Source organism: Geotrypetes seraphini, chromosome 11 (assembly GCF_902459505.1).
Source record: "Geotrypetes seraphini chromosome 11, aGeoSer1.1, whole genome shotgun sequence".
Taxonomy (NCBI): Eukaryota; Metazoa; Chordata; class Amphibia; order Gymnophiona; family Dermophiidae; genus Geotrypetes; species Geotrypetes seraphini.
In genome coordinates this window covers 49,106,443-49,119,332 of record NC_047094.1, presented here as the reverse complement: position 1 = coordinate 49,119,332, position 12,890 = coordinate 49,106,443, and the positions used below count along the sequence as shown (strand labels likewise).

General features: G+C 42.8%; 1 protein-coding gene across 1 annotated transcript in view; it reads right to left on the bottom strand.

Moving 5' to 3' along the window:
* Positions 1-12,890, bottom strand: part of RHBDL1 (rhomboid like 1) — an 81,893-nt gene that overhangs the window by 15,480 nt on the left and 53,523 nt on the right. Inside the window, exon 5 of the mRNA XM_033914800.1 lies at positions 8,050-8,162. Coding sequence (XP_033770691.1) covers positions 8,050-8,162 — 113 coding nt within the window. The remainder of the gene's footprint in view (positions 1-8,049; positions 8,163-12,890) is intronic.

Genomic DNA, 12,890 nt, shown 5'->3' with positions numbered 1-12,890 from the left:
CAGGTGAAATAGAAGACATTTCTCCTCAGCTTAGCAGATATAGAAATCCTTTGGTTACAGGAACAAGTGTTCGTCCGCCACTGGTGCAGCTATAATTTATTGGCAGCAAAGGTTTCCTTGATGTGATGGAATTCAGATCTGTTTAAGGTCCGATTCACTCTCTCTCCCAGAGAGTCACATGAGCTAACTGTTCAGGTCTTAATTATTATAAAAGAGCTGCGTGGAGAACACCTGTGATGAGATGCGAGTTCACCCACAACTTAACACAGACTAAATTATAATTAGCACCTTTTCACTTGAATCTCGTCAGATGACCTCCTCGGACCAATCCAGAAACAGAACTTAGATGACTAGCCTTTCTGTATAAAGTCTCATATAGGCTGGGAGACACAGGCGCCTTCGATAGATAAGCACAGCATAGGAGTATGCCTCCCCCAAGATTCACATGGGAAGATCACATAGGCATAATTGGATGCTTGACTAGAATACAGTTCTGGTACATACCCAGAATGCATCAGGCAGAAACAGCAAAGATGTTTTCTTCTTTCTCTTCTTGCTAGGTTCAGGCTGGAATGATTTCTTGCAAATAATGGTTCAGGCTTAAATGATGGTTCAGGCTTGATGATGTCAGAGAGGCCTACCTTCAGGTGCAAATAAAGAAACACCCCTACAGTTTTAAATGTCAGCAGAAGTATTTTGTAAGTGATGCAATGAAGAATGGGTAGCCTCAACATAACTGCATCTGAACTAATTCTTAAATATCATCATTCTTCAATTTAATAAACCATTTTCAGTAAAACATTACTCGACAACTGTTATATATTCACTTAAAAAGGCTTGAACAAACAGATGGGTTTTAAGCAACTTCCTAAATTGCAGGAGATTTCTACAAAGATGTAATGTTCCTAACAAGGCATTCCACATTAGTGGTCCAGCTAAAGAGAAACAAGAGCTCTTCGTTCATACATACTGGACATTGTTCTTTCTCTTTGTGTCCAGCAACAAATGATTATCAGATCTCAGCTTCCACGGTGGAATATACGTCAAACATTTTTCCAAATAATATGTCAGAAAATCATAAACACCCTGATGTATGAGTTTCAAAACTTTAAATTTAATACGAAATGCTATGGGCAACCAATGCAATCTCTTCAAAATAGGAGAGATATGCTCGTATCAGATTACTCCCATAAGCAGCCATGCAGCCGAGTTTTGTATCATTTGCAACGCTTTGATACGCATCAGTGGTAAACCCAGATAGATACCGTTACAGTAGTCCACCTGTGATAGTACCAAGGCTTGAAATACCTGCCTCAAATCACAATTTGATATTACATTCTTCAGATGAAACGATTTACGCATGGTAAAATAAGCAGATTGAACTACTTTTGAAATTTGAGCCTTGAACGTTAGGTGTGCATCAATTATTATACCAAGCATTCTAACTTCCTCACGAACCTTGATCAAAGGAAAATACTGGAAAAATCAACAATATTATCATCAATGGGTAGTGATCAATGGAGATCGCTCTGAGGAAAGGGAAGCTACCAGTGGTGTGCCTCAAGTGTCTGTTCTTTTTAACATTTTTATAATTGATATTGCTGAAGGGTTTTCAGGTAAGATTTGCCTCTTTGTGGATGATACCAAAATTTGCAATAGAGTAGACATGCCGGATGGTGTGAATAACGAAGAAAGACCTGGTGAAGCTTAAAGAATGGTCTGAAATTTGGCAGCTAAAATTTAATGCTAAGAAATGCAAGGTCATGCATTTGAGTTGCAATAACCTGAGGGAATGGTACAGTTTAGGGGGCGAAGAACTTATGTGCACGACAGAAGAGCAGGACTTGGGAGTGATTGTATGTGATGATCTTAAGGTGGCCAAACATGTTAAAAAGGTGACAGTGAAAGCTAGAATGATGCTAGGTATGGAGAGGCATGTCCAGTAGGAAAAAGAAGGTATTGATGCCCCTATATAAGACTTTGATGAGACCTCATTTAAAATATTGTGTACAATTCTGGAGGCCGCACCTTCAAAAAGATATAAAAAGGATGGAGTCAGTTCAGAGGAAGGCTACTAAAATGGTGTGTGGTCTTCATCATTAGGCGTATGAGAACAGAATTACAGATTTCAATCTGTATACTTTGGAGGAAAGGTGGGAGAGGGGAGATATGATAGAGGTATTTAAATATCTACGTGATATAAGTGCATGAGTCGAGCCTCTTTCATTTGAAAGGAAACTCTGCAATGAGAAGGCATAGGATCAAGGTACGAGGTGATAGGCTCCAAAGTAATATAAGGAAATAGTTTTTTGTTTTTTTTACAGAAAGGGTGTCAGATGCATGGAACAGTCTCCCAGAAGAGGTGGTGGAGACAGATGTGTCTGAATTAGAAAGGGCCTGGGATAGGCACGTGGGATCTCTCGGAAAGAGAAAGAGATAATGGTTACTGCGGATGGGCAGAGTAGATGGGCCATTTGGCCTTTATCTGACATCATGTTTCTATATTATATTCCTGGATCAACATAGCAAGTGGCCTAATATATTAAACAACAGAGGGGAGGGGTTCCAGTGCTAATCAATAAGAGGCTCAAATGCCAAACTAAATTAATCCTTAAGGATCTCTAGTAGATACCTGCTGTTGTATATAGATCTTTGTGGATTGAGCTTTACTTCTCTATCTCAAGAATATGTACTACTGATCCAGTTATTATTGGTGGTTGCACTGAGGATTATTTTTGCAAATTGGAAAGATTTACTCATATCTCTCATAATGAATGGTGGAACACAGTTTGTCTTTATGCTAAATATGAGAGAATCGCTGCTGAACGTAATGGCTCCCTCATCAGATTTGAACAAATGTGGGGACCTCTATTATCCTATACCAATGTGATCTGTATCCCTACAGCTGCCAGTGAGTCTGATCTGTACTGATATGTTACATTTTAATAAGACATATCATAGCAGGTAACATTAGATATTTGTCATCCTCTCTCTTATGTATGTACCTTATCACTCCAAGAAGTGGCATATAAATTCTATTCTCATTTTATTACCTGAAGTATAATACACATCTGTCCAGTTCTTTAGTTGGGTTTGTTGTAGGACGTTTCCTACTTCTGTTTCAACATGTTATAGTGATTGGCACTATGTATCAATAATTGTACTTTGCTTCCTAGATCACTGGTCAATTGCTGGATATTTGTTATAAAATGCAAAATTTCAATAAAGATGATTGAATATTAAAAAACTGGTGCAAGTAGTAATGTCATATGGCAGCTGTCTCAAACTCAAACCCTTTGCAGGGCCACATTTGGATTTGTAAGTACTTGGAGGGCCGCAGAAAAAATAGTTAATGTCTTAGTAAAGAAATGGTCAATGTGTAAGAAGGCACTGATGTATCACTGTGCAACAAACGTAAACAATCCACTACTAAGTAAATGTTCAATCCAATGTTCCTCAGAATGCCACACCATAGTACATGTGGTAGCCATCTTCACTGGAACTTTATATAGTGTGGAATATTGAACAATTGTGCAACTTTTTGCATTATCATTAATTTATAATTTATAAAGTGTTTGTGCTTATTAATAAAACTTGTTAAATATTGAAGAATAAAAGTGATGGTAACTTAGCTTGTAACCGGATGTGCCTGTGCCCCACCGACGTGTTTCAAAAATTTTTTTTCAGGGTCGGGGACATAGAGGCAAAACTTATTTGGATCTGTAGCTGAACGCTAATCTGTCAATGTTGTAAACCCGGCGAACAACATTGACAGACTAGCGTTCAGCTACAGATCCGGATAAGTTTTGCCTCTATGTCCCCGACACTGAAGAAAAATTTTTGAAACGCGTCGGTGGGGCACAGGCACATCCGGTTACAAGCTAAGTTACCATCACTTTTATTCTTCAATATTTAACAAGTTTTATTAATGAGCACAAACACTTTATAAATTATAAATTAATGATAATGCGAAAAGTTGCACAATTGTTCAATATTCCACACTATATGCTCTTGAGTAATAGATCACTACAGGTCATTGACCTGGGGGGCCGCCACGGGAGCGGACTGCTGGGCATGATGGACCTATGGTCTGACTCGGCAGAGGCAATGCTTATGTGCTTATATAAAGTTCCAGTGAGGATGGCTACCACACATACTATGGTGTGGCATTCTGAGGAACATTGTGTGAATTGAACATTTACTTAGTAGTGGATTGTTTACGTTTGTTGCTTAGTAAAGAAATGACAACTTTGCATGAGGTAAAACCCGTTATAGTTTATAAATCTTTCCTTAATTGCTTCTGCTAATTTAGATAGTTTTTCACTTTCTGCATGTTTTTTCATGCTTTATGCTGTGTACAGCTGAAATTATCAGAAGCAATTAAGGAAAGCTTTATAAACTATAATGAGTTTTACCTCATGCAAAATTGTGAATTAGATTCTAATCTAAAGTATCAACTGCAAGAGACAAGATTTTGGTATAGTCCTCTAGGCTTTTTTGTAGAGGGGAGAATCAATATAGTAACATAATAGATGATGGCAGATAAAGACCCAAATAGTCCATCCAGCATGCCCAACATGATTCAATTTACATTTTTTTTTTCTTCTTAACTATTTCTGGACAAGAATCCAAAGCTCTACCCGGTACTGTGCTTGGGTTTCAACTGCTGAAGTCTTTGTCAAAGCTCACTCCAGCCCATCTACATCCTCCCAGCCCATCCTCAACCAAATACCATATACAGACACATACCGTGCAAGCCTGTCCAGTACTGGCCTTAGTTCTTCAATATGTACTACAGTATTATTTTCTGATTCTAGATCCTCTGACCCTGATTCTGCAAAGTGCGTCCCGATTTTAGGCAGCTATAGGCGTCCTACAGCCAATCGGGGTGCACGTTTTTTTTTTTTTTTTTAAATGCTCCTCAAGCAGGCTGCCTATATTGAAGGCGCCTCCGGGAGCCTAGGGAGGCCCACAAGACCGCCTAAGTTCACCTAAGGGCCTTAGGCGAACCTAGACGGCCCTACACTTCTCCCTAGTAGAGGAAGAGATGCTTACAATGTAGGTCAGCAAAATGCTAGCCTACATTGTAAGTAGACGCGGCCGCTATACTTATCGTGGCAAGGGATCTCCCTGCCGCGATAAGTATAGCGGCCGCAGCCGCCTGTCCGATCGCTGGCAGGAGGGTACCCAACCCCTCCTGCTGGAAGGCTGCCCCCCGAAACTACCAATCGCCGGTAGGAGGGTGCCCAACCCCTCCTGCCGGAACGCCGCCCCCTCCACAACGAAACTCCCAATCACCGGCAGGAGGGTGCCCAACCCCTCCTGCCGGAAAGCCGCACCCTCTCTGGACCCCCCGTGCTACCACCTCCCCCACCAACTAACCTCCCTTCCCAACTAACCTCTAAATTGTTGGCCGGCCGGCCGGGTCTTGCTGCTGTCCAGCTGGCAGGCCCGCCTCGTCGAAATGAGGAGGTCCGCCCTTTCCAGGCCCATCCCCGCTAAGCCTAAGGCCTGATTGGCTCAGGCTCTAGAAGCCTCGACCAATCAGGCCTTAGGCATAGCAGGTCCGCCCATCCCCACTAACCCTAAGGCCTGATTGGCCCAGGCGCCTAGAGCCTGCCTCACTACTGTAACCTCACGCAAACATTTTCCTGCATCTTTATGTGATTGTCCTCTCCACTCCATTTCACAATCGCGTACAGATGCAGGAAAGCGCTTGAATGAGGTTACAGCCGTGAGGCGGACAATGTTCCAGAACAATGGTAACATACCGAGGGCCTCAAAATAGTACCTGGCAGGCCGCATGTGGCCCCCAGGCTGCAAGTCTGAGACCACTGTCGTATGGCGACTGCCTCTTGTTGCTGGCGGGTGACTTAAACCAAGCATTAGACCCACAACTGGATAGATCCTCGGTGGGGTACCTAGCAATGGGGCAACACAAGGGCACACACCATATTTATGCACATCTCTGGATTAAGCAGACCCCTGGTGCCTGCTAAACCCCAATGCTCAGGATTACACAGATCTGTCCAGGTCCCATGGGACCTGGTCATAGATACATAGACTATACATTAATTTTTCAAACACTCTTTCCTACAGTATTGGAGGCAACCATATACCCCCTGGTGATTTAGGATCATGTGATCATACTATTGGACCTAGAGGTGGATGGGAGTATGGGAGGAAGCTGGAGATTCCCTGCCTACTTGCATGAGGATGCACATTTTCAACAGTATTTATTAGAGAAGTGGGCAGATTATTGCCATTTTAATGAACAGGCATCGAAGGCAGTCCTTCAGGGTGAGGTGGTTGCTTATGTGTCTGCTAGGAATCTCTGCATGGTGATAAGAATTACATTGTTAGAGAAAGAGTTAAAGAGAGCTAAAAAAAACCCCCTACCTTTGTCACCCTACGCAAGCACATAAGGATACCATATTAGCTACACAAGTGGCACTTAATGCATTGTTATATGATAGGGCAAAGTGTAGCATGATATACCATAAGTACCGTTATCGCCATGGAAATAAACCTGCTAGTGCAGTTAACGAAGTCCTGGCAAGGCCCCCACACGATCCCAATGCTGCAACTTAAAAGGAGATCTTATAACTAAAAGGTGGATCAAATAAAAAGGGCTTTTAGTGATTATTTCTCAAAGTTATATGCTTCAAACCTGGGCTCACAGCAGCCTCTGGTAGAGGTGTACCTAGAGGATGCTAATCTTCCTCGTTTCACCCCAGAAATGCTCTAGGTTTTTAATTAACCTTTAAGCGCCATAGAGATCCAACATGCGATAAAGAAAATAAAACCATGCATGGTGCCAGGGCCGGATGATTTTCAATAGAGCACTAGAAATCCCTTATGCATCATATCTCAGAGCCCTTGATGAGCTATTATGTGCAATGTGTAAAGTCCTTGATCTTTCCACGGGGGTCCAATGAAGCATTGATCACATTAATTCCTAAGCCTGGGAAAAATCCAGTTTGATGCGCTTAGAGAAACTTTAAGGAACAGATTCTCCGAAAACTGAGAACTGATGATCCCGCAAGCCGTTGGTTGAGCAGGTACCTGCATGCGCACAGTAGGGGCAGTCTTAAAGTGACAGTACACTTTTGGCTCTCCATGCCGGGTTCCGTGGAGGATGCCATCCACATTTGAGAATATACTGTCTGCTTGTCCTCAGATAAATTCAAATCTGTCTCATTGTAGCATCTCCTAGGCTTCAGCATTACTCTGTCCCAGAGCAACAGTAGTCACTGTGCCTTTTGACAAGTCGAGTCCCTGGGATAAGGAACACTTCCACCAAAATTCGCCACAGGCATTTAAAAGAAACCAGCCATAAATACCTGGTTGTGTGATACTCCATGAGAACCAGGTAGGAAGAGACTCTACACACAAACTCAGTTAAAATCCAATATACATTGTAATTTAAAACCATTTAAAACTAAGTTAAAGTGCTTTTACTATTAAAATCAATTAAAATTTCCTCAAAATCACAGTTGTAAATTAAAGTGCTAATTAGTGCATACTTTTCTCTCGCCGGGCACCACTAACCAAGTGTGATGCAGAAACTTATTTACTACATGCAGGAGAAAGCTCATCAGATAAGTTGCTGTCAAATGTCTCAAACCTGACACTATTTTTCTAAGAACTACGAGTTGCTTTGTTGTAAAATTATACTCTTCCCTTTTTGTCTCCTCAGGTCACTAGAGTGAATCATAAAAGACTCAACCCAGCTAGTGGTCCTATCTTCTGTTTATTCTCTGCAGGAACATGCATGGGAGATACTTCTTGAGTGGGTCTGGGACACTGTAAACCGATGTGCTAGTACTTTTATGAGGTACAAGGAGTGAAGGAAGACAGGAGAGGAAGGAAAAAGAGATATTCTCTGAAACAGGATGGGGGAAAAACTGTTCATAGGTAAAGCAAAAGAAAGGAATAGGAAGTTCACTTACTTTCCAAAACTCTTGTGAAGGAGGGGAGAGGATAAGGAAAGAGACAGACTCAGGAAATTAAGGAATAGGGATAGGGAGGTGAATACTGTGTACTCACCTGCCAACACTCCTGCCAGGTACAGAAAACTGATGCGCAGGATACCATGAACCATCTCCAGAGGGACCCCAATCATCAGCTGGAGTAAGGCATTGAAACCCAGCTGTTCAAGCCTAGAAAAGATAGTCACACAGATCTCAGAGATGCTGTAATCGCTCACCTCCTACCAATACACAACCCTTTACCTGCCCTCATCTATCATGCTAGTAAAGCTATGAGTTCATGGCATTGCGACATGGAGGATAATTTTATAACAGGGCATCTGTAATAATGTGACTGAAGGGTCCCTGGTAGGACGCCAAGAATATAGGTGCTTTCTTTCCTTTACAGAACAATAGCATAACCAGGTGTACCTGCCCTTAAAAGATAGGTGCAAGAACTTAGAACAGGTGCGTTAGGAACTAATTGCCATGGATATGCACATTACCTGTAAGTTATGAGTCCTGTCCATACTTTGCCCATGTGTACACCCCCTTGGTTGCATTTTATTTTGTTTTTAGATTGTCTTATATGTTGTTGAATTATTGTGTATGTCTGAAAGTGGAATCCATTGAGAATTGTTTAGATTGAGCAGAATACAAATATTAAAAAAAAATAATAATAATAAGTATGCGCTAAGTTAAGTTCTTATTTGCTTTATTTACATTCCTTTGGAAGTCGATGATGCTAATCGCTTCTAGTACTACTAGTATTATATATATACAGTATATAGATTCACTAAGCTCACCGATCGTGTACTGACCCGATTCACCTGATACTGGCCGATCAACTTCTGATCCAGTCCAATCCAATCCACGCATTCCAATGGCATGCAAAAGTAGGAAGGCAGCAATTCACTAAACAATTTTAGGAACACCGACTGGGCTGGCTGATCAAAAAAGAAGCGACTGCTGAGGACAAGTCGCTCACATCCCTGCTGACTCTCCTGCCTCATTTTTGAAATTCAGAGCAAGCTGCATTAAGTAAAAAAACAAAACAAAACCCAAAAAAACCAAAACTAGAGAGCATACTGTAATCTAGCAATTTTCTTCTCCATTAATTTGTTAGGAATATCCTGTCCAATGTGCTTTGCCTTTTAAAAGGTTTGAAATCAAGCAGGGAGTTTTTGTTGTTGCTTCAGTATACAGGAAATCTTTCTTTTGAGACATCGAATCAGCTGAGGCACATCTTCTGCTCTCTGCTGCCCTGACTTTCCTGCTCTTGCAGCCCCAACTCTCCTGCTCTGCTGCGATCTGTGTGGTTGGTTTGGGGCTTGCCTCGGATCGGCATAATTTGCATGAGGACGCATTGCAAATCAGTCGCCCAGCCACAGATCGGATCTGTGAGGTTAGTGAATCTAGCCATAAGTGACTTGCCCAGGGTCACAAGGAGCAGTGTGGGTTTGAACCCACAACCTCTGGGAGCTGAGGCTGTTGCTTTAACCACTGTGCCACACTCTCCCTAAGGGATACTCCAGTTATGAGGAAAATCTGGGTTAAAATCTATAAGGCTATGATTAATGAGAAAAGATTTTAAGATCCAAAGTAGTCCTTAAAATAGCTGGATGTGATCCTAATATTTCTAATCATTAATTCCCCCCTTTTGCAAGACCGCAATAGTGGTTTTTAGTGCAGGCCGGCGCACTGATTGCTCTGCACTGTTCCCCATTCTATCGTGGCTTTGTACAAGGGGGGGGAGGGTAAGTAAACTAGAAGAGAATAGATGTTCCCCCTACTGAAATTTAACTAAAAAGGCAGGAAATAGAGGTATGGGGGAGCTGAATGTATAGCCAAGGGTGGGGGAGTAGCGAGGAGGGCAGAGAAGAGGGTGGGGAGGCACCACCTCCCCAGGTGCTCCCTACCCTCATTACGCCACTGGGAATGTGTTATATATTCTGTTAGCAAATTTGAGATATTGTTTTTAATTGTTATAATCTGTTATCACTCTGTAAACCAGTGTCATAGAAACATAGAAAAAGCGGCAGAAAAGGGCTATAGCCCACCAAGTCTGCCCATTCCAAGTATCTCCCCCTGAATTTACTCCCTTAAAGATCCCACGTGAGTATCCCATTTTTTCTTAAAATCCGTTACGCTGCTGGCCTTTATCACCTGGGGTGGGAGTCTGTTCCAATGATCCACCACTCTTTCGGTGAAGAAGTACTTCCTGGGATCGCCATGAAACTTCCCTCCCGCAAACTTTCTCAAGCTGCAGCACACTAAAGTTAGTGGCTGTGGCTCGAGGCACCTGGAAGTGCATAGGTATCGCCGTGATGACATCACACGCATTCTTGACATCATCATGTCGATGTCCGCGTGTGTGCGAAGGCCCTCCAGGCGGGCCCTGAGATGCCAGTAGGGGGTGCCAGAAGGGAAGAGGGCCAGAGAGAAGGATAGGTGCTGGTGCCTACAAGAGGCACGTCCTGTAGGTAGTCAGCTGTCGCCGGCGCCTCTCCTCCTCCCCAGTGTATCGTGGGCACACCTGAAATCTCAGGAGGCACAATAGTGTGCCTTGGCACACAGTTTGAGATACACTACTGTAAACCATCCTGAACCACTGGTTATAACTGTATATAAAGTCCTTATGCTACGTTATATTATGCTCTGGATGTGGTCTGCTTATTTAGCAAAGCCTGTAAATTTAGCAAAGCCTGTGATACTGTTCCTCACAGGAGGCCTATAAATATATTGAGCAACTTAGGTATGGGACAGAAACTGAAAGATTGCTAGATGACATAGGATGGTGGAAAATAGAATTCACTCAGAAAAAAAGGAAGGTGAGTGGCAGAGAGCCACAGGGATTGTTATTGTAGCCAATTCTATTTAAGTTTTTTTGCGAGTGACATTTCTGAATGATTAGAAGGAAAAGTTTGCCTTTTTGCAGATGACAAAGATTAGGAACAGAATAGACACCTTGCAGAGAGTACAGAACAAACTCCTTGACTGTATCCAGGGGGTGCTAAACACAATGTAATTTCCACTATGTTTAGCACCACCAATCAATTTGAAAAATTGGCTCTTAAGACTGAAAGAAATCTTCCCAGCTCCACCCATGCTGCCTTTTCAACAACCACCAAATCTAAAACAATTGAAAGCAAGCTCCCATTAAAAGCATATAACCCATTAAAAGCATATATTAAAGCTCCCATTAAAAGCATATATTAAAAGCATATTCACTAACCCCCGATTACGTGTCCGATCCGTGCCCAACTGCATGCAGGCCGACAAATTCACAAAGGCCTGCATGCAAATGGGGACGATCGTTGACACGCCCCTCACCCACTGCACGGATCGCTAGAGCGATCCCAATGCATGCGCAGACCATCTGTAGATGGTCTGCGCATGCGTCTAGAGTGGCAACTTTTTTTTTTAACTTTCTGGCCCAGCGAGCCTGTAGTTTTAACCCACTTAAAACACGCGGGTTAAAACGACGGGCTCACAGTGCGGAGAAGGGCAGGAGATCAGGGTTGAGTCGGGGCAGAGAGCAGATCAGGGCAGGCAGGAGATCAGGCTGAGACGGGGCAGAAAGCAGATCGGGGCAGAGAAGCAGGGCGGCAGAGGGCAGGGCAGTCGGAAAGGACCTGAGCGACTGGTCTTCAGCAGTCGCTTCTTTTTGGATCAGCCAGTACAGTCGGTGTTCCCTGAAAAGTTTTCTGAATCGCATCCCTGCCTACTTTGCATGCTGTTTCCCCTCATTTGCATGCACGGATCGGAATCAGTTCGGAGGAGAGGTTAGTGAATCGGGTCGGGGTTGCAAACCGATCGGTACACAATCAGTTTGCTTTGTGAATCTAGCCCATTCAATTTTACCTGCCACCCTTTCTGTTCCCCATGTCACCTGCCTCTTCCTTGTGTGTACATTTATCAGCTTGCTCCTGTTCTCTTCTACCCACTCCTCTGTTTCTTTTTCCACTACTTAACAATCTCTGCTTGTACCTTCTCCCCCTTTGTTCTCTCTCTTTCTCATACAGACACTCTTATTTTCTGTGAAATCCTAACTAGTGATTATGGGGACATTTCTCTTTTGTTTGTTGATGTTGCTTTTGAAAGTCTCTAATTATGAATTCCTCCACAGGTGCTTAGAATACGCCCAACTTCCAAGCTTACCCCAAAGCCAGAGCATTCTTTGCAGCCTTTCTGTGTCATACATTCACAAGTGTGAGTAGCATGAACCTGTCTCCACACTTGTGCAGAGGAAGCTAGGCTCGGGTTCAAAGGTCGGAGGACAACATGAAGTTGGATGCAAATATAGCACCCCTCAGATACCATTCCCTATAACCACTGCTAGAATCAGTGCCAAACCAGTTTTCAATCCATTTTTATCGAACTGAAGGCAGTTTCTTTTTTTTTTTTTTCTCTCTCTCTCTCTCTTGTTTGGGTTCATGCGATGCAGAAAATTAAACGAAGGTAGTACAATATGTTGTCTTATAGTCTGAAGAATTTGGAGAACAAGTCTGGATTAGGGAAGTTAAGTTTCTTGACATGGCATGTGATGGTTGGATTTAGTACATTAAGTTTTCAGTTGTAGTTCAAAGTAAGTTTTATTTAGGTACAGTAGGTGTTTCCTGTTCCCAGAGAGCTTACAATATAAGTTTGTACCCGAGACAATGGAGGATTAAGGGCCTGATTCTATAAATGGCGCCTAATCGTGCCTAACTTCTAGGTGCCAGTCGGTGCAGTTGTCAATCATCTGCTAGGTGTCACTTATAAAATCATGCCTAGTGGAACCTAAGTGAACATAGGCATCACTAAGTGTCCTAGAGGTAGGCATTGGTATATTAGGCCACATTTTACCTGCAGAGCTGGCCGGAGCCCACCAGCGGAACCAGAACTACACTTACAATAAAGAAACTCAAACATATGTTG